The sequence below is a fragment of the Crinia signifera genome, chromosome 3 (genome assembly GCF_055691185.1).
Source record: "Crinia signifera chromosome 3, ASM5569118v1, whole genome shotgun sequence".
NCBI lineage: Eukaryota > Metazoa > Chordata > Amphibia > Anura > Myobatrachidae > Crinia > Crinia signifera.
Window position 1 is genome coordinate 157,540,279 of NC_139219.1, and position 25,823 is coordinate 157,566,101.

A 25,823-nucleotide genomic window follows, 5' to 3' on the forward strand; every position below is an offset into this window, starting at 1 on the left:
TGATATGATCCATATTGCTTGTACAACAATATATTAAGCAAGTGTTGGTCTTATACAATAATATGCAATTACTTTGAAATGCTTAGAAACGTGAACAGTTAATCATTGCACACAAATAGATGTCTGTTAAATAATAATTGCATCTTTGCTATGAGAAGCAAGAATTACAGTTAGCATATCATACAGTATATTGAGTTGACTATACCTTAAAAGAATTTCTTACTGCAATGTACCAGTTTAAATTCATATGCACTGGTTTATGTGAGCCTTGAGACCTCTTGTCTAGATGTAATGTTCAAGGTCACCTATAAAGGACTTGTGTGCGACATGCCCATAACTCTGCACAGCCAATACAGTTGTTAGCACTGCATACTAAGATGAATGGCAGAGAGGCAGGAGTCAGAACTGAAATATGGGTAATTTTGTTTCAGGATCATTTCCTCTATGACTGCTTGCTGTAATAAAACAACTGTCAAACTCATTTTGTGTTGTTTTAGTGCAGTGCAGCAATACTGCATCATATGGTGGTATATCCAAGTTTTGTACTGGTTTACAGCTTAACAGTTTCGTTACCTTCATTTTTCAAATACAGAATTGAAATCAGTTTTTAAGATAACTAGCCTACTGAGTTGTTTAAAATTGTGCAATGTTTAAATAAACCCATGCCTGTTTTAACTTATGCCCCTTTCCCACTGCAGCCTTAAAACGGTATTTTGCCGATTTTTGAGGGCAAAATACCGTTTAAGGCTGCAGTGGGAAAGCGCCAGAGTTGAAATACCGTTTAAAGTTAAACGGTATTTCAACCCGTTTTCAGAGCAGGGTTTTGCATGGTAATCTACCGTTTAAGATGCAATGGGAATGCATCTTTAAACGGTAGAGATGATTGCTGATTTTTTTTCAGCAATCATCTCCGTGTGTGTACACTGCCGGGCTGAAAGATTAACCACTTTCAGCCCGGCGGTACGCCCCGCTGCCCCCCGCCCGGGGTAAGTAAAACAGGAAGGGGCGGAGCAGCTGAAGTTTAACCAGGTCTCTTTATTTACAAGTGTGTTCATGTAAATTTTAACAGAATTGCATTTGTGAGTGAACACTTGTGGGTCTCCCAGACATACTAGAATAGGAAAGTGCCTATGATGGAGATTCTGAAAATGCAGCACATAACACATCTCTTTTCTTTGTTTTTCAGATTGCTGAGTGTTTTATGCTGTAATCTGGACACATTATTACTTCTAGAATCACAATACAAAGTATGCAAGATGCTTTTAAATGCTCAAAGAGAAAATGTTACAGAATCTTCAGCTGATTTGGAGTGAGTAAAATAAACTACATTACTTGAACATATCATATGTTTTGAAATTTTCAAAGAGCAAATCTGCTAAAGGTTTGGTTGTGACCCAAAAATTTTTTTATTATAGTATTACCATTTAGTAATATGCAAATATTGTTAGCTGTGTAAATTATTATTTTGTGTACTTTTTCCTTAGTTTTGTATCTTTGTTTGTTAGTGTACTACATACTTAGGTTTAGATTAGTGTTATAGCATAGGTAACTAGCAAAGTCTGTGTTGTGATGACATATCTAGTTACTTTTCCTAACTATTCTCTGAAGCTCTTCTAGCGAAGATACTGTAGGTGCCTTCCAAGGAGCTATTGCAGGCAGTGGCATAACTAAGGGTGCAGCTGCTGTGGGGCCTGGGATGTCTGAATGGCTCGCTGCTCCCCCTGCACCCAATCACATTAGAGCATATGACCCGTGACATGCAGGAGCATGGAAGGGGGCCTTGGACAGGGAGGCCCTGTACTGGCTCTCCTCATGCAGCATGCAGAGAAATTATTGGGTCGGTAAGCACAGGAGGGGGGGCACATTGTTGAGAGGAGGCTCCGTGGGGAAACAGCAGCACGGATGGGACTCCAGCGCTCAGTGTTAGAGGCCCGGTCTACTGACTGCAGGTCAGGTGAGGATTTAAATAGGGGTGTTTAGGGGAATCTCCCCCTAACTTCCCAAACCCCAGCAACATATTTCATGAAACTTTAATTAAACTGTCCCTGCACCAGGAGTAATCACAGGTACAGCAGCCGGAGACTGAGTATTCCTCCACGGGCCTGCCAGTGCTATTATTGATTGCCTAGCAATGTCCATGCTGGCTTGCTGCCTTGTATCAGTGACCTGCTGAGAAACTGTCGTGCCCCTGTTTGTGAGTCACCTGCCCAGGTGTCGGAGCCACCAGACCCTGGTGTAGCTGATACATCTGGGGGTCCCAATCCCCGTGATGCTGCAGGGGCAGCGCAATATTCAACACATCTGATTATTATGTCGTTATTTCTCACTCAGTGTGCAATTGGGATACACAAACTGTTTTTTTCTAAGCAGCGCAATATTCCCCAATATAAACAGACTGTGCATACACAGAAAGAAGAGGCCACCTTTCTTCTTGTAAGTGCAGCCTTAGCCCCATGCCACAGCCGGGAGTCCAGCCCCCACCCACACCCCAGCAGCCGACTGTGGGAAGAGTCAGTAATTCTGAACCCCCCCCCCCCCAAATATAGAAACATAGAATTTGATGGCAGATGTGAACCACTTGGCCCATCTAGTCTGCCTCTTTTTTTAAACATATTTTCTCAAACTATATTTTATCCTCATTTCTTTGGAAGAATATCAATATGCCTATCCCAAGCATGTTTAAATTGCTCTGCTGTATAGTATTTGCCTCTACCAAATCTGATGGGAGGCTATTCCACTACCCTTTCTGTGAAGTAATTTTTCCTCAAATTTCCCCTGAATCTTCCTCCCTCTAGTTTCAGTGCATGGTCCTCGTGTTCTGTTGCTCCTCTTCCTGTGAAGAATGTCTCCGCCCTGTACCTTGTTAAAACCCTTGATATATTTGAAAGTTTCTATCATGTTCCCCCTTTCCCTTCTCTGCTCTAAACTACACATATTAAGATCTTTTAGTCTTTCCGGGTATGTTTTGTATTGTAGGCCATGCACCATTTTAGTTGCCCTTTTTTATACTCCAAACGAGGTCGTACCAATGACCTATACAGTGGCATTATCACTTCTTTCTTTCTACTGCAGATTCCTCTCCCTATGCAACCAAGTATCTGACTTGCCTTCTTCATTGCTTTGTTACATTGCCTACCTGCCTTTAAGTCCCCTGAAATAGTGACATCTAGATCCCTCTTTTCCTCAGTAGTTTCCATTATAGTGCCATTTATTGTATACTATATTTAGTATTTGGATTTTTGAGACCCAAGTGCATGATCTAGCATTTTTTGGCATTAAACTGTAGTTGCCATGCTCTTGACCACTCTAATCTACATAGATCATTGATTATTTGTTTTACCCCTCCTGGTGTGTCTACCCTTTTGCATACCTTTGTGTCATCTACAAAAAGGAAAAAGGATACATGTACACGCGCTAGAAACAATGTATAAAATACAATATATTTGCAATTTATTTATACAAAAATGATTCTCACTGGCCAGTGATAATGATCGATGTTAAAAACCAATATTCATATATTAATAGTAGCTAAACATCGATACAGAATAAAATAATATAAAATTGTTTTTAATAAACAATAAAAAATGAATACAAAAATGGCTCAAAATATTTTTAATGTGTGGCCTCCGTTGGTTGAATTGTATCCAGATATTATTGGATCCTTCCTGTTGACAATATGTCGGCCGTTTTTAAAGGACACTGTTTAGTGTACAGGAGAATTCTATACAGTCCACTGTCTGGCCAGACACCACCCAACCACTGGTTGGTATGCGGTTATGAAAAAAAGAAACAAGGAACATTTACTCCTTTAGAAATGTATATACTGTAATGGACCCCAGTAATTGCTTGCTGCTGGCTGTCAAGCTACTTGTAATTAAAGTACTGAGTAAGGTTTGACAGTAATTGCTTTTCTCGCAGGTAGGTGGGGGGATCGTGTTCTGGATCTCCAGCGAGTATGGTAAAGTAGTTTGTAGTCATATGACGCATTTCTCCGCCTCCTGTAAGTTGTCTGCAGCTTCATCAGAACTACTAATCTACCTAGATCATCAATCATTTGTTTTACCCCTCCTGGTGTGTCTACCCTTTTGCATACCTCTGTGTCATCTGCAAAAAGGCACATTTTACTCTCAATTCCATGTGCAATATAAACAATAAAGATATTAAAAAGCACTGGTCCAAGTATAGATCCCTGGGATACTTCCCTTGTAACCTTTCCCTCCTTTGACTGTACTCCATGTACTCCATTTACTGCAACTCTCTTTTTTCTGTCCTGCAACCAAGATCTTATCCATTCAACCATCTTTGAATCCAATCCCAAGTTTTCAAGTTTATTTAACAGTCTGTGATGTGGGACAGTGTCAAAACAGACACCACCGAACCACTGGTTGGTATGCGGTTATGAAAAAAAGAAGAAAAAAAAAACAAGGAACATTTACTCCTTTAGAAATGTATATAATGGACCCCAGTAATTGCTTGCTGCTGGCTGTCAAGCTACTTGAAATTACAGTACTGCGTAAGGTTTAACAGTAATTGCTTTTCTGGCAGGTAGGTGGGGGGATCGCGTTCTGGATCTCCAGCGAGTATGGTAAAGTAGTTTGTAGTCATATGACGCTTTTCTCCGCCTCCTGTGAGGGGTCTACAGCTTCATCAGAACTACTAATCTACCTAGATCATCAATCATTTGTTTTACCCCTCGGTGTGTCTACCCTTTTGCATACATTTGTGTCATCTACAAAAAGGCACATTTTACTCTCAATTCCATGTGCAATATAACCAATAAAGATATTAAAAAGCACTGGTCCAAGTATAGATCCCTGGGGTACTTCCCTTGTAACCTTTCTCTCCTTTGACTGTACTCCATGTACTCCATTTACTGCAACTCTCTGTTTTCTGTCTTGCAACCAAGATCTTATCCATTCCACCATCTTTGAATCCAATCCCAAGTTTTCAAGTTTATTTAACAGTCTGTGATGTGGGACAGTGTCAAAAGCCTTACTAAAGTCTAGATAAGCTACCTCTACAGCCCCGCCTCGATCTATTACTTTAGTCACCCAGTCAAAAAAGTCAAGATTTGTTTGACATGATCTTCCCCCCAGTAAACCCATGCTTTTTCGGATCATGTAAGGTGCTGGTTTTGAGATATTCTACAACTCTTTGTTTTAAGAGTGTTTCCATCAATTTCCTACAGCTGATGTAAGGCTCACTAGTCGATAGTTGCCTACCTCTTCCTTGCTTCCACTTTTGTGCAGTGGCACTTCATTCACTGTTTTCCAGTCCTCTGCGATTACTCCAGTAGCTAGTGACTGGTTGAATAATTCTGTTAATGGTTTTACCATCTCCCCTTTAAGCTCTTTTAGTATCCTTGGATGTATCCCATCTGGCCCCATTGATTTATCCACTTTCAGGTTTAAGAGTTCTGTTAGGACTTTCTCCTCTGTGCATGCACTTTTTTCTCCCTCATTTTTCTGACTATACTTACAACTTAACTGTGGCCCCTTCCCCTCTCTTTCAGCAGTGAATACTGAGCAGAAATAATATTTAATATGATCTGCTATTACATTATCTCCCTCCAGAAGAGTTCCACTCTCTGTCCTTAGTCTAATTACTCAATTTTTGTTTTTCTCCTTTCACTTATATACCTAAAAAAGATTCCCCCCCCCCCCCTTTACCCACTGACTGGGCCATATTCTCCTCACTCTGTGCTTTTGCACATCTGATTAACTTCTTAGGGCCTTATTCAGATTTCATCGGTACTGCGCGCATTCGCACGCAGTACCGATGTTGTGCGTCTGCGCAGGCGTGTTTCTGCGCATGTGCAGGCGCATGGTGCGTGCACCCATGGCAGCGAGGGGGGGGCGGAGATGGGCGGGGAGCACCGGGCTGCCCCATTACCATATGGGAATGCCCATCGTTCCATGGGCGTTTCCATGAGAACGCTGGGCGTTCGCATGGTAATGAGGCAGTGACGCGGGTGTGTGGGCCGGGTAGCTGACATCACCGGATGTCAGCTGCCCGCCCATATCACGCCAGCGTGCACGTAAATGTAAGTAACTCAAAAGTCACTTATATAAGCGTGCACGCTAAACATCATTCGATGGTCACCGACCATCGAATGATGTGGGCGGACACCCCAGCAAAGCGAATGGATGTTTATGCAAAACATCCATTCGCTGCTGTGCGGGCGAAGCCGCACTTTGCTGGGGCGGCAGGGGGGCGTGCGTTCGCCGGGCGGGGTTTGGTGGACTCGCAAGGCTGCGAATTCGCAGCCTTGCGAATCAACCTGAATAACCCCCTTAGCCTCCTTTTGTCTAACAAGATATACCTCTTTGTCTTCATTATTCGGCGGTTGCTTATATTTCTTGAAGGCCAACTTTTTTTGCTTTCACAATACTTGCTACTTCTTTCGCAAACCACACTGGCTTCCTTGTCCTTGTGTTTTCCTAACTCTTTTGACACAAAGTTCTGTTGCTTTAAGTATTGCTCTTTTAAAATTTTCCCACTTCTCCTGCACTCCTTCCAAGTTCCTTCACTCTGTCAAAGAATCCCTTACAGAGTTTCCCATCTCTACAAAATCAGCCTATCTAAAATCTTACACCTTTGTTTTTGTGTGCGATGAATCGGTCTGTCTTTATTTTGAAACATACAGTATGCTTGATGATCACTGGATCCCAGGTTTTTACCCACAATTACGTCAGATATAATTTCACCATTTGTAAGTATTAAGTCTAATATTGCATCCTTATGAGTGGGCTCCCTCACCAATTGGTGGAGGGATGCTCCTTACATGAAATGTAGACTGTCCCTATTTCTTGTAGAACTTGCAACAGACACCTCCCAGTTTACATCAAGTAGATTAAAGTATCCCATGATTATTACTTCTCCTTTTAATGCCATTTTATTGATATCCTGCAATAGGCTCTTGTCAAGTTCTTCTTCCTGACCTGGTTGTCAGGAAGAATCGCCTTCTCTCGTTTCTATGGTTACCCAAAGGGCCTTAGTTTTTTCTTTAATACTTTTGTATTACGGTAGTCTTTATGCTTTTTTTCACATATATTGCAACCCCTCCTCGATTCACTGCCCCCCTCTGCTATTTTAAATAGTGGCTGATGAAGCATCCAAATTTCTCACTTAGTATTCTCGTTCCCCTTGAAGATGGTTGCAGGTCATCACTTTTATATAAGGCTCTGTCTTGCCAGATAGCATGAGTATGACCTAACAATTCAAATCTCTCCTCATTACACCAATTCCTTAGCCAAACATTGAAGTTTCTGATACTCTGAGATCTATCTTTGCCTCTGTAAATGTAAAGTTTACATCCTCACCTTCTTCAGGTATGAACTCTTTTTCATCCCGCAGTGTCAAGCTAGGCAGGGGGGCCGGAAGGGTCTATGTGGCATAATGCTGTGTATACACGGTGTAATTTGCCTATATAATAAATCACATAGCACATTGTCCGATTATCGCAAAGGGGGCGTGGCCACAAAAGCAGCCATGGATTGGTGATCTGCGGCCGGGATCGCAACAATCCACGGCCGTTATCGGCAGAACAGACCCGACAGCTTCTAAAGTCAGGTCCGTTCTGCTGTGATCCCGCTTCAATGCTGTTGCTAAAGACAGCATTGAATAAGGAGCTGCCGCTATTTCCCCCGTCGGAATAGCGGTGGCACATTAAATACCCCCCAAAAATTTTAATCTTATTAAATTAATAATTATTACAGTATTTTACAATTATGTACAGTTTTTTGTATGTCTCTTTCTGCCCATCGCTGTCTCTTCTCTCTCTCTCTACTCATCGCTGTCTCTCCTCTCTCTGAATGTCACTGTCCCTACTGCTCTCTTCCTGTCTCTCTCATCATCGCAATCTCTCCTTCTCCTCATAACTGTCTTTTCTTTCTTTCACCATCATTGTCCCTCATCTCTCTTTCGCTGTCACTCTCTCCCCCATCGCTTTCTCTCCTCTCTCTTCCTGTCACTGTCTCTCCTGTCTCTTGCCATCTATGTCTCTCCTTCTCTCTCTCTCTCTCACTGTCACTGTCCCTCTTTCTCTGTCACAGTCACTGTCCTTCATCTCTCTCTCTTTCACCGGTGCTGTCTCTCCTCACTCACTCCCCAGGGCACTGCAACACTATCTCAGACGGGGGGGTCGACCTTTTTACGGTTGGCCTTCCCAATGTCAACATAATGACCCTATGGACCTGAATCAATGTCATCATTTCATCTGCCGACCTAATGCATTTTGACCTTAGTTTTGTTGACCCAAAGACCAATACCCCTTTCCCCTTCCTTGGTTGTTATGTAATTTGTTGTGCGTTTTGTGTTGTGTCTTTCTCTTCTCCCATGTATGGTTTTGTTTTTTTTCTTTTGGTTTTTTAACCATACAACAAACCAACTGCATTTCAGCTCAATGGAGTTTTGAGGGGGAGGACCTTGAATTTCAGTACCAATTTTTAATGTGCTCATACTCCTATTTCCACTCAAACTCCAGAATGATCAATAAACACAATGTAATTGGAGAAAAGGATTATGTTATAAGAACAATAATCCTGATTTTTATGGCATACCAAGTGTCCAAAGTGCTCTAACCTATTGCCGTAATTGGGGTGGTATTGTTCTTTAAGACAGCAATTGGGTAGAGCATCAGAGAACAAGTGTGCTTTACAGTGTATTTGTGATGTACAGGGGTGCAATATGGGAGTTAAGAGACTAGCAAGATTTTTTTAGCTTTTGTCACACTTCCATTATGACAGGGACATGCCTCCATTGTTGCATGGGCTTACAATTTTTGCTATGTCTTTCACCATGGCTGGCTTTAACATTTTTATTACTCACCAGTTTACTTATAGGCCTGATATTCATTGACATCAATGTTATTTTTTTCCGGCAGGTGTGAAACTAGCCTTTCTGTCACCTCCAGCAAAGACTCACCCTTGCACCGCTCCCCATCATCAGTTGATAGTAGTCACCCTCTACCTACAGTATATAACCATCCTATATTACTTACAGTATTAGTGACTGCCATATAATACATATAGCTACAGTGACTGCCATATACTATACAGCATCAGTGACCAACATACTGTATACTACGGATGGAATTAGTGACTGCTACATACTAAGGCAAAATTAGTGGCACCATATATTACAATCCACATCAGTGGACTAATAAAATAAATTAGACTAGTTTTTTTATTTAAAAAAGCAACTAAACTACCAATAAAAGAGCTTTTAGAGAACAAGATTCATGTGTTGCTGCCATGATTGATCACTGTATACACAGCATATACAAAATTGAATCTTGCCCACTTTGAGGGCTTTAGATACAGAATAATTATTTTTTGTTTGTATGTGTGTAATAAAATCAGGAGGTTATTTCTGGGTAATTTCCGGTGGTTAATGACTATTCAATGCTGCCATTTCCGACAGCATTAAAGGCGGAGTTCGAAAAAACTGATCCAGCTTTCAAAAAAGCAAAATCTGTTTTGTCGGAAATGGCAGTGGATTGTCAAACTCACAGCCGTATCTCGACAATCCATGTCCATTTTCACTGACACACCCACGTTTCGACACTCGACAGGTGTAAATTCCACCTTTTCGAGTTGCTGGCAAGTGGCCTTTCGACTTTTGTGACATACTGGCAGTCAGAATCCAACATTGAATATCCCCTAGAACTGCAGTATTTAGAGCAGCATAACTTGGAAGGCTAACTCATACTTTAAAGCCAGTTTGTTATGTACAGTATAGGATAAATCTGTTGAAAGGAACCTGTTGCGAAGGTCTATTCAATTATCCTTTTAACAGTTAAATGTCTGTTTTTGCCAGATAATAATAATCTCTTAAAAACATGCCTAAGCCACTTAAGTAATTTTGTTCAACAATCAAGCAATTTACTTATCCATGTACAGTAGCTCTCCAAACCAATATTGGTTCTAGCATATTACTTCAGCAATAATGTTAACCTGAAGCCTCAGCAGAAAAAGAGACTCTTTGAAAATATGGTTTTACAAACACATTCTTTCACTGTTTATCAGTAAGCTTCAGTCATTTTGTTATCTGACAAGTTTAAACATGCCTTTCCCCTTTAATTTATACCTTTTTATTACTTGCTTTAGGTGAAAAATGAAAAAGCTGACCAGAGCTTATATTCTGGTTTATTTTTTTTTATTTTTTTTTACTCTGGCGTTATGTTAGATGAACATAGATAAAACTCATTACATTCTGAAATGCGCTTTTTACTGGTTATACAAGTCTGTCCCTGATTAATGTTGAATCCTTTGCTTTACCATCATGACTTGTTTAACTTATTGTATTTCTACCAGATTTTTTTGTTTTATTTGCTTGTTTTAAACTATTTTATATATTAATAATTTCATTATAAAGGGAAAAATACCCATTCATGAAATATGGATAACCTGAATAAGGGAAATATATAAAATGTATTTTGTTTTAGTCAAAAGCCATTACTATACCATAGTGCCCTAACAAATTTCACAGGTATCTGTTTATTTGAATTGTGGAACAAGCATAGATAATAAATGTGCTACGTTATCATTAAGTTAAACTCTATAGTACACCTCTGTAACAGTGCTGTAGAAAAGCACCTCTGCACATAACATCATGATGTCACACAGCACTTGGGGCAAAGCTAGCTTTGGAAAGGGGTTGTAGGGGACACTATACTCACACCCCCCTCTGCCATGGTATCCCTGGGCCGAAGCACATTGATATCACCAGCTGTCCCTCCTGTGCAGCAGCAGAAGGTAGAACCTGGCAGACAGAACGTGAGCAGGAGAGTGTCAGTGCAGTCTAAGAGCATGTGCAGTGCAGAGACACAGGAGTAACAGGTTTTCATGAGATACCAATGAACCTTTCTGACCAGAGGAAAAGTATGAAGGATGAAAAGGCTACATGTGACCCAGACTCTCCCCATGCGCAGAAGGATTGATAGATGTGTCTGGGTCAGGGTTGTCTACCCTCCCAGAATGGCCAGGGCAACTCTCCTGGATACCGTGTGCCTGGTGCCATGATGATTTGCACTCGCGAATCATCCGCACACAATAGTATCGAACCCCAAATGTATAATATTAAAATAACAGTAGATGGCACTGTTGCCTCAATTACGAGTATAAGAAATAACACATGAATTACAGCAGGAGGTACTGTTGCCTCAATTATGAATATAAACTGGACAATGTGTACATATATTAAATAGATTATAGAGTATTGTCCAAGAATTAGGAAGCAAGGACGAAAAACAGAAAGGAATAACGGCTTACAATTATACAGTATATCCCTTTCTTGTCCTATTAAAACCACCAAATTATATTTATAAGACAAACACCTACCACACTTTAAAAAAACTATGTTGTATACAAAAAGCACACACACACACACACATATACACATTATATATATTTGATAAATTAGGTTAAAACCTGACTAAACAAGAATTAAATTGTTAGGATACAACCTGACATATGTAATGAGTAAGTACTATCTCAGACAAGGTCTGTGTTTTGAAGCTTTTTAAATAAATCAGTATTTGGTGTAAAAACAACCTGACTCAAAACAGACTAATGAAACTATATTTTCAGTCCTGATAGACCGGTCATCTGATGAGAGTATAAAAGACTGGAGAGAGACCTTTTAAATCCTTTATGTGCATGATACAAGATAGATTATATATTTTATTTTGCTATGTGGAAGATTAAGTTGTCTTTGTTCCACTGGAAAAAAAGATGGTTGCCAGCATTAAGAAGTTGTGCTGTGTGGCAGGGTGCTCATATTGCCATTAGAGGAACTTGAATACCAGAATCTGACCAGTCTCTTCCTTGAAGTACCTGACATCTTTTCACACATGCTGAATTAAGCAAAACTAAAACTAAGTAAAGAAACATTTTTTTTTACTCATTCCAACATATATATAAAAATATTTTCCTCTTTAATGCACATTTAGTATACTACTAACCCTTGTCTATTTCTGTAGGAGTGTCATTATTGATGGTTTGTCTGTGGAAAGAAACCACCTTCTTGTTCGAATGAATGTCCTTGGAGGACCACATGAGCGTATCCTGCCTCCTAGACTTTTGCTTCAGGTAATAGCACAGTCTTCAATGCTGGTCTAGAACAATGGTCATTTATTTAATTATAGCATACACAGTATTTTACAGATAAAATTTTAGTCCTGCACATCAATACTTGCCCCGATGGATCTTGCAAACAATATTTCCCAAATAATTTCCAGAGAGCAGTGGAATATGCTGCGCTATATAAGAAACTGTAAATAAATAAATGTTATATATAGATAGAATAGAATAGAATAGAATAGAATAGAATAGAATCAACTTTATTGGCCATGTGTGCTTGCGCACACTAGGAATTTTTTTCGGATTTACAGTGCATCATCAAGCAGGGATGGGGGGGGGGGGGGGGGGGGGGGGAGAGAGGACATTGCATACATTACATTGAGGACATTACACATTACATGTAGGGGAACACATGCCCGCCGAGCTGCGCAGCGCCTAGGCAGCCATCAGCGGCGCCACTGGTCGTTGCAGCAGTTGGTAGGTGACAATATGAGCAGGGACAGTACAATTTATACACAGGGAACACATTCCCGCCAAGCAGCACATCGCCTAGGCAGCCATCAGCGGCGCCACTGGTCGATGCAGCAGTCGGTAGGTGACCATATAAGCACGGACAGAACAGTTTGTCACACAGGGAACACATGGAAAAACCTACCCGCCGAGCAGCACAGCGCCTAGGCAGCCATCCGCGGCGCCACTGGTCGCTGCACCAGCCAGGCAGGTAACACAAGGGTTACATAGCTGAGATGCACAGTTCCTTGGCAGCCATTTGCGGCGCCATCTTGGATCTTCCTGTAGGGAGAGCCGTGGGCGGCATGGATGGTGGTGGCGGCGATGGGGGGTTGGGGGAAGAGAGAGAGAGTCACCGAAGCCTGGGCAGAGTCAGTCAGGACTGGGGCTGGAGTTGGAGGGGGGAGGGGGGAGAGAGTCAGTGGGGCCTGGGCAGGGTCAGTGAGGCCTGGGAGATGGAGTTGGGCCCTGGGTCTCTCTCCTGGGGATGAGAGCACATGATCCTGCCAGCACTGAGCAGTGGGGGCTACCACTGGGGCCCTCATGCAGCTTCCCCTCACCTCTCCCTCCGCTGGTCGCCGGGAGCCTGGATGCCGCAATTTCCGGTGTCTGTGTGGGGCCTCCGCTAGGCCAGACCACCGCTGTCTCTGTGGGGGGCGCCCCCAGATTAATGGTGCTGCGTGGGGGGAACCGTCGCTCTGCTGGGCTCCGGCCGTCCTGCTCTGTCTGACTCCTGTTCACTGCCGGGGGTTAAGGGGTGGCCGCCCGCAGGCTGATGGTGCTCCGGCCATCCTGCTCCTGATCACCGCCGGGGGTTAAGGGGGGGCCGCCCGCAGGCTGATGGGGCGGAGGGAACCGCCGCGATGCTGGGCTCCGTCCTTCATGCTCACCGTTCACCGCCGGGGATTAAGGGGGGCCGCCCGCAGGCTGATGGTGCTGCGGGAGGGGCGAAGGGAACCGCCGCGCTGCAGCTCCGGCCGTCCTGCTGCTCCTGCTGCTGTGCTCCGGTGCTCGACGCTCACCGCCGGGGGTGTACGGTGCTCACCGCCGGGGGAGCACAGCACTGCCTCCTCTCCCCATCGCCGCCACGATTGATGCCGCCCGCTGCTCCGGAGGCCGGGGATGGTGGAGCTCCGTGGATGGGGGACCGGAGCTCCATGTGCATGCGACCTCCCCGGCCTCCACCGGAAGTGGAGGCCGGGGAGGTCGCATATATATATCTAGAAAGGGATGGAAGGAAGCGCTATATAGTGCAGTATTACTTTGATAAAAATGAATTTATTTCAAGACAATAAAACAGAGCTGGTGATACAATGCTCGTACCATTGATTTCCACTCTGTGGGCTAAAAATACCACATGGTTTTTAGATAATAAACCCGGTCACCGTCTATCCATGAAGCTGCCTCCTGGCAGGGTCCGCTTTGCCTCGCTCGCGTACTCAGCGCTCCACGGTTCAAGCGGTTCCCCTCTCCTTCTCTGCAGCAGGACTGAGACTAGGTGTAGTAGATTTGCGTCAGGTAGGACACACCCAGACGCGTTTCGCCTGTGGCTTCGTCAGTGGGCTATATATATATATATATATATATATATACAGACAAGACCTGCACTCTCACCCCTGTGTCTAGGTAGCCAGTGCAACAAAAACAGCATAGGTGTGGGGTAACAGGGACCCCACACCTATGCTGTTTTTGTTGCACTGGATATCAACTGCCTTGAGAATGGTCCTGTAGGACCGAAACGTCGGCAGGCTCCATATTTGCAGGATACCAAAATCCTGATGACCATCATTGAACGAAGTCTGGTGAGTGCTGCTTTCCTACATGGGAGTTACAATATATATATATATATATATATATATATATATATATATATATAGTACTCTTTACCTAGAACGGCGCCCGCGATTGGCATCGCGGGCGTCGGGGGTAAAAAATCGCGGCCATCGCATGCACATAAAAAACGGGTGCGACGCGATGCCCGCGATTTTCCCCTAGGGATCAATGTTAAAAGTGAGATTGGACGCGATTTTAGTGTTAAATGCCTCAATGCCCGCGATTTTTACATAGGAAACAATGTTAAATGGGCCACAGAGCCCTAATAGTCCCCCTGAAGTCTTAAATGGCCCCCACAATTTTTAACGCCACCCCACGATCAACGTGAACCCGAAGCGTGGCGAGCGCAGCGAGCCCGCGAGGGGCGGCGGTACGCGTCCTCCGACCTTTTCATACCCCCACTATCCACGTCGGCGTGGAGTTGAGAATAGAATAGTGTGGCGAGCGCAGCGAGCCACCGAGCCGGAAGCGTGGCGAGCGCAGCGAGCCCTGCGAGGGGACGCGGATACCTGTGATGCCCGCGAAGGGACGCGTTTACCTGTGAAGGTATCCGCGTCCCCTCGCGGGGCTCGCCACGCTTCGGGCTCATTCTATTCTCAACTCCACGCCGACGTGGATAGTGGGGGTATGAAAAGGTCGGAGGACGCGTACCGCCGCCCCTCGCTGCGCTCGCCACGCTTCGGGTTGACGTTGATCGTGGGGTGGCGTTAACAATTGTGGGGGCCATTTCAGACTTTAGGGTGACTATTTGGGCTCTGTGGCCCATTTAACATGGTTTTCTATGGAAAAATCGCGGGCATTGAGGCATTGAACACTAAAATCGCGTCCAATCTCACTTTTAACATTGATCCCTATGGGAAATCGCGGGCATCGCATCGCACCTGTTTTTTAGTGCATTCGATGGTCGCGATGGGCGCCATTCTAGGTAAAGAGTACCATATATATATATATATATATATATATATATAATTTTTACAATGAAGGAACATTAGATTTACATTATACTGGATTTGCTTCATACCTGAGCTGCATTATAAATGCCTGCTGAATTTATTCAGCATTTTTTCAGCTGTAGTGTTCATTAGACAGGTTCTTTGTTAAGTGCCACACATCTCTACATGCTGTCAGTCTCCAGCTGATTAGATGGAAATTGCTCGCGACTGAAAAAGAGAACACAAGATTGATGTGAAAAATTGAAAATACAGTGTCTTTAGAAAGCTGTTACCTTCACTTTAATGGAAAAAATTAGGGGAAAAAAAGAAACTGATAAACACTAGTTTCTAAAGTTACTTGTTAAAAATGTTCAATCTGTCATACCTGTAAGACTTGGTTCCATTACCTTTTCTTTTTAATCCTAGCGAAGAGTATCATTAAACTATATAACTCAATGTGATTTCAATATGAAGGCAGTCACTTTGACAGTTATGTGAGGCAAATGTCGCTTGAATAATTATATTCTTTTTTTATATTTATACTGCAGACTAGTAAATTAGGAAACCTATTAATCTGCTCATTCTCTTTCATGTATGTGATTTCTTTGAAAAGGCTAACATTCCATATCCCTGGCCAATGTTTTCATCGTATCCATTGCCAAAGTGCTACACTCCAGAGATTACGACTGATGACCCTAAACTAGGTGGGTGTAAATCAAATCAAATGGTATGTCTATCTATTTAAATACAGGTTGAGTATCCCGTATCCAAAATGCTTGGGACCAGGAGAATTTTGGATAACGGATTATTCCGTATTCCGGAATATTTTAATATTTCAATGATGTATTTTGAAGTATCTTGCATTTATGCTGTATAAACACATAAAATAAACACAAATATATTTTATTACCACATAAAATACACACAAATATATTTTATTTGTTCAAAAAACAAGGTTTCAAAACATGAAACAAAATGTGTGTACTATCTCAGGTACTGAATTTGAATGCCAAGCAATCATTGTCTTGTACATATATAGTACCAGTTACATATCATGTCCTCAGTAGTGCTGTTACAAATGTCCCCAGTGAGTTTTTAGCAAAAAAAAAAAAAATTTCTCCACTTTCTGAAAGGTATGGTTTTCGGAATAATTTGGATAACGGATATTCGGATAAGGGATACTCAACCTGTACTGCTTTGTGTGTATATACAGTACTGTATCTGTGTGTTTGTTTGTTTGTATGTATGTATATATGTGTGTATATATATATATATATATATATTTCATTACAGAGGTGGTATCGTGCTTCGCCCTTTAGTGTCCACAATGCAGTCACAGAGTGGAAATTCTTCTGATTTCACTCTCCCCTCTCTTCCACAAGGATGGCTGCCTTTACTCAAAAAGAGGCTTCATCAGAAAAGGCCTCCAATAAGAATATGTAATTAAAGTTAGAATCGTGCTCCCTAGTGTTATATATCCTTGAATTTATATAAACCCACCCCCCAGAAATGAAACATCCCAAAAGTGCAAGTGTACCATTATAACACTTGCAATGCACATATGGTTTGTCCCAAAAGGATTATGTCTAGGCAACCGTCTGAATGTTCTTCATACAGTAATGTCAACTTTTCCTTGAAGAATTTTCCATTACCATATGGTATGACATATAAGAAGAAAAGACCTGTAAAATTGTGCAATACTGTATAATAAAAATGTGACACTATAATTGCCCATACAATGTTATAAATAAAACAGGCTTATCTGATGTGTGCTTAATTTCCTGAGCACAGTAGCAGTCCAAGTCAGCTTGTGTAACCTTCTCAATACGTTTCGTCCTTTCACTCTTTTAGATAAACTTATTCAAGAGATTGATCTCATAGTGGCTAATGCCAGTATATACACCCTTGCTAATAGTGGTAGATTATTTGATTCATCCCCCCAAAAAACACAGCAAACTACTTCAGTTTCTGGGCTTGTGGAACGCACAACTCGGCGGTTATCTACTTCCTCTGAATGTAAGATACTATGTTTGTCCAAGATCCAACGCTGGTCTACCTGCGAGAGCAGCTTCTCACTCTCACAGTCAAATTGGAATGCCATCATCTCATGATATCTCATGGTATTTCAACATGGTGCATTTTATACCGATCAATAGGCTGCATCAACTCAACAAAGGGAGGTGTCACAATGCCCACCATCACCCCATCAAACCTTGCACCCCATGACCCTGCCCCCACCAATGTATCATAATATCACGTAGTTATGTATCATATATACATAAAAGGGCATATATAGATAAATAGAGCTAATTAAACACATAAGAATATAGCCCATAAAATTGTACATGATTACTCAATAACTTCAACAAATTTATTCATGTAGAAATATGTATTTAAATATAAAAATAAATATATTTAAATATTTAATTTAATAATGTATAAATAATTTAAATATTAACTATAACAGAGAGCATCTATTAATAATTATACTAATTATGAAAAAATGGGCTATTTCATGTCATCAGTGTATTCAATTCATGAATCCAATACATTTAATTTCTTGATCATTTACAGTATTTTCATGGTCACAACCCCTTGGTCCCATTAATAGGACATTGTAGCATGTAAATAGCACAAGTTACTACAATTAACTGCATTATTTGCTGTATATGTTTTTGAGTTGTCAAATGAAAAAAAAAAATGTGTGCATTGTGATGTACAAATTTACATATATTACATTAGCTACATTTATTAAATGCTTTGGGTTGTTTTTACAGGCTTTTTATCTTTATTTCTTTTGCCGGTAGCTTACTTGGAGCGAGTATGTCCTTCAAATTCTTTGCTTTCTTATTCACAATGCTCTGTTTGGCAGAGCGAGTTTTTGTTAAAACTGGGTCCATTTTCAAGATATTCCAATGTGTATTCAGTCTTACTAATTAGTTTCTCTTGTTCATTTAAAGTAGTAATAAAATAAACTTCATTACCCCTTTCATTTATATTCTTATAAATCAGCAGATATTCCCTCTCTCTTTCAGCAGTTATTTATATAGCTTCTTCCAAGTCAGCCGGATATCCTTTCTGGAAGCTGTTGACTATAGACAGCCAGTTGTTGTTCACCGTCTGTACTATTGGTACAATTCCTTTTAATTCTTGTAATCTGTGAATAAGGTATATTTATTTTAAATTTTTTCAAATGGCCACTATTAAAATGGACGTACAAATCTGTGTCTTCTGTTTTTATAAAATCCTTAGTATTGACCTCTTCTCCTAGATGCATTAAAATCTAAACTAAGTATTTAATCTCTTCAACGCTTGTTTTATGAGTAAAAGTCAGTTTTTGTAAATATATATATATATATATATATATATATATTCACACCACCAATAGTGTCTACAGCGCCCTTAATCAGTAATGTCCGTCTTACAATTCAATAAAAGTATATAAAAATAAATACACTTGTAGTTCTTTTTGAAAGAAGCTTTTTCTTTTTATTTTCAATACATTTGACCAGTACCCAACGTGTTTCGTCACTTAGAGACTTCATCAGGGTTCATGATCTAAAAAGACGTAACATACATTTGGTAAAAAAAAATGGATTTTTTTTTTGACAGCACACATTCACATAAAAAAATGAATATAATATTCACAAAAATTACATAAAATACATAAAAAACATAAAATGAGGGACAAAGATGGAGGACACAAAAGAGGACTAGTTTAATTTATTCAAGGTTGTTTTCTTAAACATGTTTGAAGGTTCATACCTTTAAATTATACTGAAACCCTTTTGGGTCCAGAGATGGGAAAATCACAATTCAATAAATGGAACAGTGTTTAGGGTCCAATTGGAGCACCTCTGGTGGATGGTTGGTATAGAAGAAGCCTAATCAATTTGTAAAAGGGGATTTGTTTTACAAACACCACATACTTTCGTTTTGTTATTATTTGCTCTTATTTCGAAATAGGGACACATACTTTCTTATGGTCTCAAAATTGTGACACTTATAGACCCTGGTAAGGGAGTGTATTTATATTAAACTTGAGTTGGAAACCTAGTGTAGAAAAATATATACCATTATTATATGCCCTAATCTGGGGTTTAATCTTGATTAGGCTCAAATTATGATTCTAATCTTAAACAATTTATTTAATACAAAATGACCATATAAATAAAAAATAGCATACCTAGTAGGGTAGTTTCTGTTGATAATACACGGTCCAGTGGTATTAAACACCCAGAAGGACAAGATTTATTCCTTATAAACCAACATTTTTTTTACAAAGTTTCAGTATGGGTTATAACAAAAAGAAAGTATGTGGTGTTTGTAAAACAAATCCCCTTTTACAAATTGATTAGGCTTCTTCTATACCAACCATCCACCAGAGGTGCTCCAATTGGACCCTAAACACGGTTCCATTTATTGAATTGTTATTTTCCCATCTCTGGACCCAAAAGGGTTTCAGTATAATTTAAAGGTATGTACCTTCAAACATGTTTAAGAAAACAACCTTGAATAAATTAAACTAGTCCTCTTTTGTGTCCTCCTCCATCTTTGTCCCTCATTTAGTTTTTTATGTAATTTTTGTGAATATTATATTAAATTTTTTATGTGAATGTGTACTGTCCAAAAAAAAATCATGTTTTTTTACCAAATGTATGTTACGTCTTTTTAGATCATGAACCCCAGATGAAGTCTCTAAGAGACGAAACGCGGTGGGTACTGGTCACATGTATTGAAAATAAAAAGTAAAAGCTTCTTTCAAAAAGAACTACAAGTGTATTTATTTTTATATACTTTTATTGAATTGTAAGACGGACATTACTGATTAAGGGTGCTGTAGACACTATTGGTGGTGTGAATTGGTGTTTTCAGTCCCAACTAGTAGGGGATTGAGTGTCAACAGCGACCACATACAGACGGAGCCAGGCTCCCTCTTGCTGGCGAATCGCCAGATTGTCTCCGCTGGCGATCCATCTGACTGAGACGCGCGTGCGTCTCACACGCACGCGTGTCTCATTTTCCAGGCGGCGGGAACCATGTCCGTCTCCGCTTCAGGGTGGGGATCCCGGGTGACCGCCGGAAAGCCTTGTGCGCGCGCGTCCCCTTTTGCAGATCAGATGGCGGCTGGCGGGGGATGGCGGCTGGCGATTCTGCCGCCATCCCCCTGCAAAGACCAGGCCGGCTTCATTGTACATTTGTATTTTAATAGTGCAATTTTAGAGATTTGTTTGTATGTGTGTGTATATATATATATATATATATATATATATATATATATATACACACATATATATATATATATATATATATATATATATATATCAACACTGGTGACATAAGGGTATAAGCCAAACATCCACAGAGAGGACCAGCACTCCCAGTAATATTTCAACAATGCACTCTTGTGCGCAATTTATTCAGAGGTTCAAAAAAGCATGAAGCTAATACTCATCAGTATTGGAGCACAGCGTGGCTGAAGACAGCAGTGGCAATCAGATTATCCACAAGTGCCCTGACGGGCCGTTTCGGTGCTTCCGCACCTTCCTCATAGGGCATCAATTGTTAACTGAACCTGAATAAACTTATATAACAACGTGTAATGAGGCTCACCTGTCGCCGTGTGGTCCGCCATGTTACCGCGTGCATGTGTCCTCACCATTCCTCCATCCGACCATCTCCTGCATGCTGCCGCAGCATCCTTCGCTGTTGACGTCAGATGCCGGAACTAACCTGCATGGTAGAGTTGCGGAGGAGGACAAGTGAGTTCCCATGTCCCGGAAATTACGTGGATCACATCGGTCACTATGGTGATCAAAAAACAAAATAATACAAACAATGAATATGCCACTGTTTACAGGGATAATGGGATAGCGACGGTGGGCAGAATAAACTGATAACACCACCTACTAATCTGCTCCCACTCTACCAACCCCCACAGGCTATTGAGTGGCAATTTAACAACATGTGATTCACACAGTATCTGGGGACAAAAAATTGGGAATACATGCAGTATTAGTGTACATATATAAAGGGCATGACAATCAAAAAGAACAATATTATAGTAGTGGAGACCTGGTTCCAATCACATCACTCACAAGAACATGGCTAAATTAAACTCCTCATTTAGGCCATTAGGTGCCATGGTTTTCAATTCATAGATCCAGTAACTCTCTTTTTGTAAGAGAGCTTTGTGCCTATCTCCCCCTCTTTTCATTGGGGCTATATAATCAAAAGGTAGGAATTTGAAATCTTTCAATTGGTGTCCTGCCTGGGCAAAATGTCTCACCACAGGGGGGGTGGTGGTCTCGATCTTGACCAATGCCTTCTTGATGGAGGACCGGTGCATTCCAATCCGCTCTTTGAGCATTCTTATGGTCTTGCCCACGAATACTTTGTTACAAGGGCACTGGACCATGTACACGACATATTTAGTCTCACAGTCCATACGATGCTTGATGGAATATTTGCGGTTGGTCTGTGGATGTTGCCAGCTGTCTCCTGTTATAATGAACTTACAGTTCACACACTTCATACATTTTTTCACTCCTACTCCTTGGTCCAGCCACGTGCTTCTCTTGACCATTTTAGGTCCAATGTTGTTATAGACAATTTTCTGTCTTATGTTGGCACTCCTCTTGTAGCAGAAGAGCGGAGTGTTTTGGCACTGCTGACCTATCACTGGATCCATTTTCAATATATGGCAGTGTTTTAGTATGGTAGATCTTATAAGATTGGAGTTAATGGAGTAAGTGTTGGAGAATATTATGCGGCCCTCCTCTCTCTCTCATGTGTGTATATATATACACACACACACACTTAAAGGATATATAGCACTAAGCCAAATCTCAGTCCAGCACAGGTTTAAGCCTAAGTCCTAGGCAAACAAAGCACAAAGTCCCAGTTTATTCGGGCTGCAGCTCCCTCGTATAAGATTCCTGGGATCCTCAGGAATAATGGATGTCTGTTGAAAATAGAAGAACAGAGGGGCGCTCCATAGTGCATAAAAACAGTTTATTTACATAAAAGCACACAGCACAGGGTTAACAAGCCAATGGTTGCTCGTTCCAAGGGTTACATCAGTGTGGGCTGGATACCACAGGGTTCAATATTTTTACCAAGCCAGGCAAACTCCAACTCAGTCCGGGGCACCGACAGGAACACGCAGCCCACACTGCTTTCCCCTCCAGGGGTTACACAGCGTGCCGGGAACCTCGTACGGGAACAGACAGCAGGATGACAGCCTGGGCAGTATGCAGCGAGCGTCTCCGTAGCCACGCTCTAACGAGTTTCGTGGAACACTTCATCAGAGGGCGTGGCCTACAGGCGCTCGCTGTCAGGCTAAAACACTTTGAATGTCCCGGCGATATCATTGGACATTCAAAGTGTTTTAGCCCGGACTGAGGTTGGAGTTTGCCTGGCTTAGTAAAAGTATTGAACCCTGTGGTATCCAGCCCACACTGATGTAACCCTTTTTTACGAGCAACCATTGGCTTGTTAACCCTGTGCTGTGTGCTTTTATGTAAATAAACTGTTTTTATGCACTATGGAGTGCCCCTCTGTTCTTCTATTTTCAACAGATATTGATATATATATATCAGCAAAAGCAAACAGAAATATATATACTCACTGCTCAATGTGCAGGTCCGGCCCGGCAGCCGAGTGTGTCCGGACTCCCCACACTGGATGGGCGGTCCTCCAAACACTGACGGCATCAGATGCGCGCCCGTTGCTAGGAGACGCTCGGGACATTAGATGCCGTCCCCGGCCGCCAGACAGATCCTGCAATCAAATACCTAAACCATATTAGGGTAATATGCAAAAATAAGTGAAAATACATAGTGATGATATGCATATACAGGCACAGTAATACTGGTGGACCAGATCAGGTGATTTGGACAGGGGTTATAGAAACACGTTCCAATTGAGACGTTCATTAAGACCTTGCGGTCTAGTCTTACATAATTTGTGAATTCATTTGGATTCAAGCTTTAATAAAAGACCGTCCCTGTCACCCCCCCCCCGCGCGTTTGAGGGGGGCACGTGATCTATGAGAATGAACCGCATTTCACTGACGGTGTGGCCGGCCTCCAGCCAGTGCCTAGCAACTGGCCGGTCGGTCGATTTGGTCCCCAAAGCAGCATTGATCGACGAGCGGTGCATGGCCATACGCTCGCGTATGGTACGCACAGTCTTGCCTACATAATGTAGTTTACACGGGCGGAACATAAGGTAAATAACGTGAGTTGTTAAACAAGTTAACACATGTTTAATGTGTATGATGGTGGAGTTGACAGGATGTAGGTAGGTCCGAGGTGTAATCAGACAGGTATATTAATAGGTTGTCCGCAAACAGCGACACTATATCTCTCCCTTCTCCCACCCTGAGGCCCCGGATATTGGATTGAGTTCTAAGGATACAATCCAGAGGCTCAATTGCCAGGGCGAAGAGGATAGGGGACACCCCTGCCTCGTCCCCTTGGCTAGGGTAAATGCCGGTGAAGTCCACCCATTTACTGAAACCCGGGCCCTCGGTCTGGTATAGAGTAGCTGTATCCACTTTATATACCTTTTGCCCAGGCCGAAGACCCGAAGCACAGCCCACAGGTATGGCCACTCGACCGTGTCAAAGGCCTTTGTCACGTCGACGGAGACCCCTGCCGGGTGTGTATCCTTTTCCGGCGGCATCTGGAGGTGGCACTGGAGCTTACGCAGATTGAGGCATGTGGACTTCCCCGGCATGAACCCTGCCTGGTTATAATTTTTAATATATGCTTGTTTAACCTTGCGGCCAAAATTTTGGCCAGAATCTTGGCTTCTACTGTAAGGAGTGATATAGGCCGATACGAATCCAGGGTCATAGAGTCCTTTCCATGTTTAAGTATTACCGTTATTCTTGCTTCTAGCATTGAGGGCAGCATAATATTGTCCTCAAAGCAAGATGTTAACGTTTCCAATAATAGGGGGGCGAGCACATTGACATATTTTTTATATAGCTCGGAGGGTAGTCCATCCAAGCCAGTGGCCTTGCCTCCTGGTAGGTCCCTAATTGCCAACCTCACTTCCTCCATACTCAACGGGGCCTCCATTTCCTCAGTTTCAAGGATATCTAGGGATGGAACGTCTATTTTTTAGATATATTCCTCTATTTCTAATTGACTACATTTTAGCCTGGAGGTATATAGTTGATAGAAGTACTGTATTTCCTAACTTCCTGTCCTATCTGCTCCGTTGTATCCACTGCGCTTCTGTCTTCCATTTTAATACTATTTATGTTATTAGAAGGTATTTCTGCCGTGGCAAGATATGCCAAATATCTACCTGGTCAGTCGGAGTATTGATAATTCTTACGCACCCTCTGCGACATTAAGCTAAGGTTTTCCTCCTTCAGTAGCTCCATCCACTCCCTCTGGGCCACGAGCTATTCCTGTCTAGAGGAGTCGCTACCACTAGTTAAGTATTTTATTTCTAGATCAATGCTTTTTTTTTTCCAGCTCCTGTCTTTTGTTCTTTTTCTCGTTTTTAACCTCTCCAATCCGCTTTTTTAGGGTACCCCTAATAAATGCTTTAAAGGTGATTATATTATAACTGGTGAGGTGGACCCCCGATTTAATTCCCAGAACTCCTCCCACTGGGCACTCAGTAGTCCCTCCTGCCCCAAGGTTTGTAATCAACTGGCGTTAAACTTCCAATACCCCTGACCTTTCTCGTTATCATCCCGAATCTCCATTATCAAGGGGGAATAGTCAGAAACTCCCCTTGCTTTCTACTCTACCCCTTCCACCTGCGCAGTACAGTTCCTATAATACAAATGCAAAATCTATCCTCGAAAAGGCCTGATACGAGGCCGAGTAGCATGAGAACTGTACTGTCGTAGGATTTCGGGCCCTCCAAATATCAACCCACCCAATATTGTGTATAAAGTTGAAGAAGCCCTTGTTACTCCTAGACAAACCCAACAAGGAACTTCTCCATCTATCTATTTGTGGGTCCAGGACATTGTTAAAGTCAATGCATATTGTAGTTGTCTGTGGAGACATTACTATAAATTCTGCTGCTTTTACAGGAATTTCAAAACTGAATGGAGGTGGAATATACATAAACAATAACAACTGAAGATTATTGACCTTACAATCAAGGAAAATATAACGCCCACCTGGATCTATCTGAACCTTCTCACAATTAAATGAGACTGTTTTCCTTACAAGAATAGAGATACCTCGAGAGGAGGACGTGAAGGGTGCGTGATAAATTTTTCCCACCCATGATTTTTTTAATGATTGTAATTTGCCCCCTATCAAGTTTGTTTCTACCAGGCAAGCAATGTCCACCTTAAGTCTCCTAAGCTGGTCCATTACAAGTGAGCGTTTCATTTTATTGTTAATTCCCCTTATATTCCATGATAGTATTTTAACCATCTATTATAATTTTATCTATATTTTCCCTCAGCTTTCCCTTCACGTAC

At 41.8% G+C, this 25,823-nt stretch overlaps 1 protein-coding gene across 2 annotated transcripts in view; it reads left to right on the forward strand.

Moving 5' to 3' along the window:
* Window positions 1–25,823, forward strand: part of TBC1D32 (TBC1 domain family member 32) — a 386,630-nt gene that overhangs the window by 260,393 nt on the left and 100,414 nt on the right. For both annotated transcript variants that reach the window (XM_083176796.1, XM_083176797.1), the window contains 3 exons: window positions 1,187–1,309; window positions 11,984–12,092; window positions 15,972–16,062. In XM_083176796.1, coding sequence (XP_083032922.1) covers window positions 1,187–1,309; window positions 11,984–12,092; window positions 15,972–16,062 — 323 coding nt within the window. The remainder of the gene's footprint in view (window positions 1–1,186; window positions 1,310–11,983; window positions 12,093–15,971; window positions 16,063–25,823) is intronic.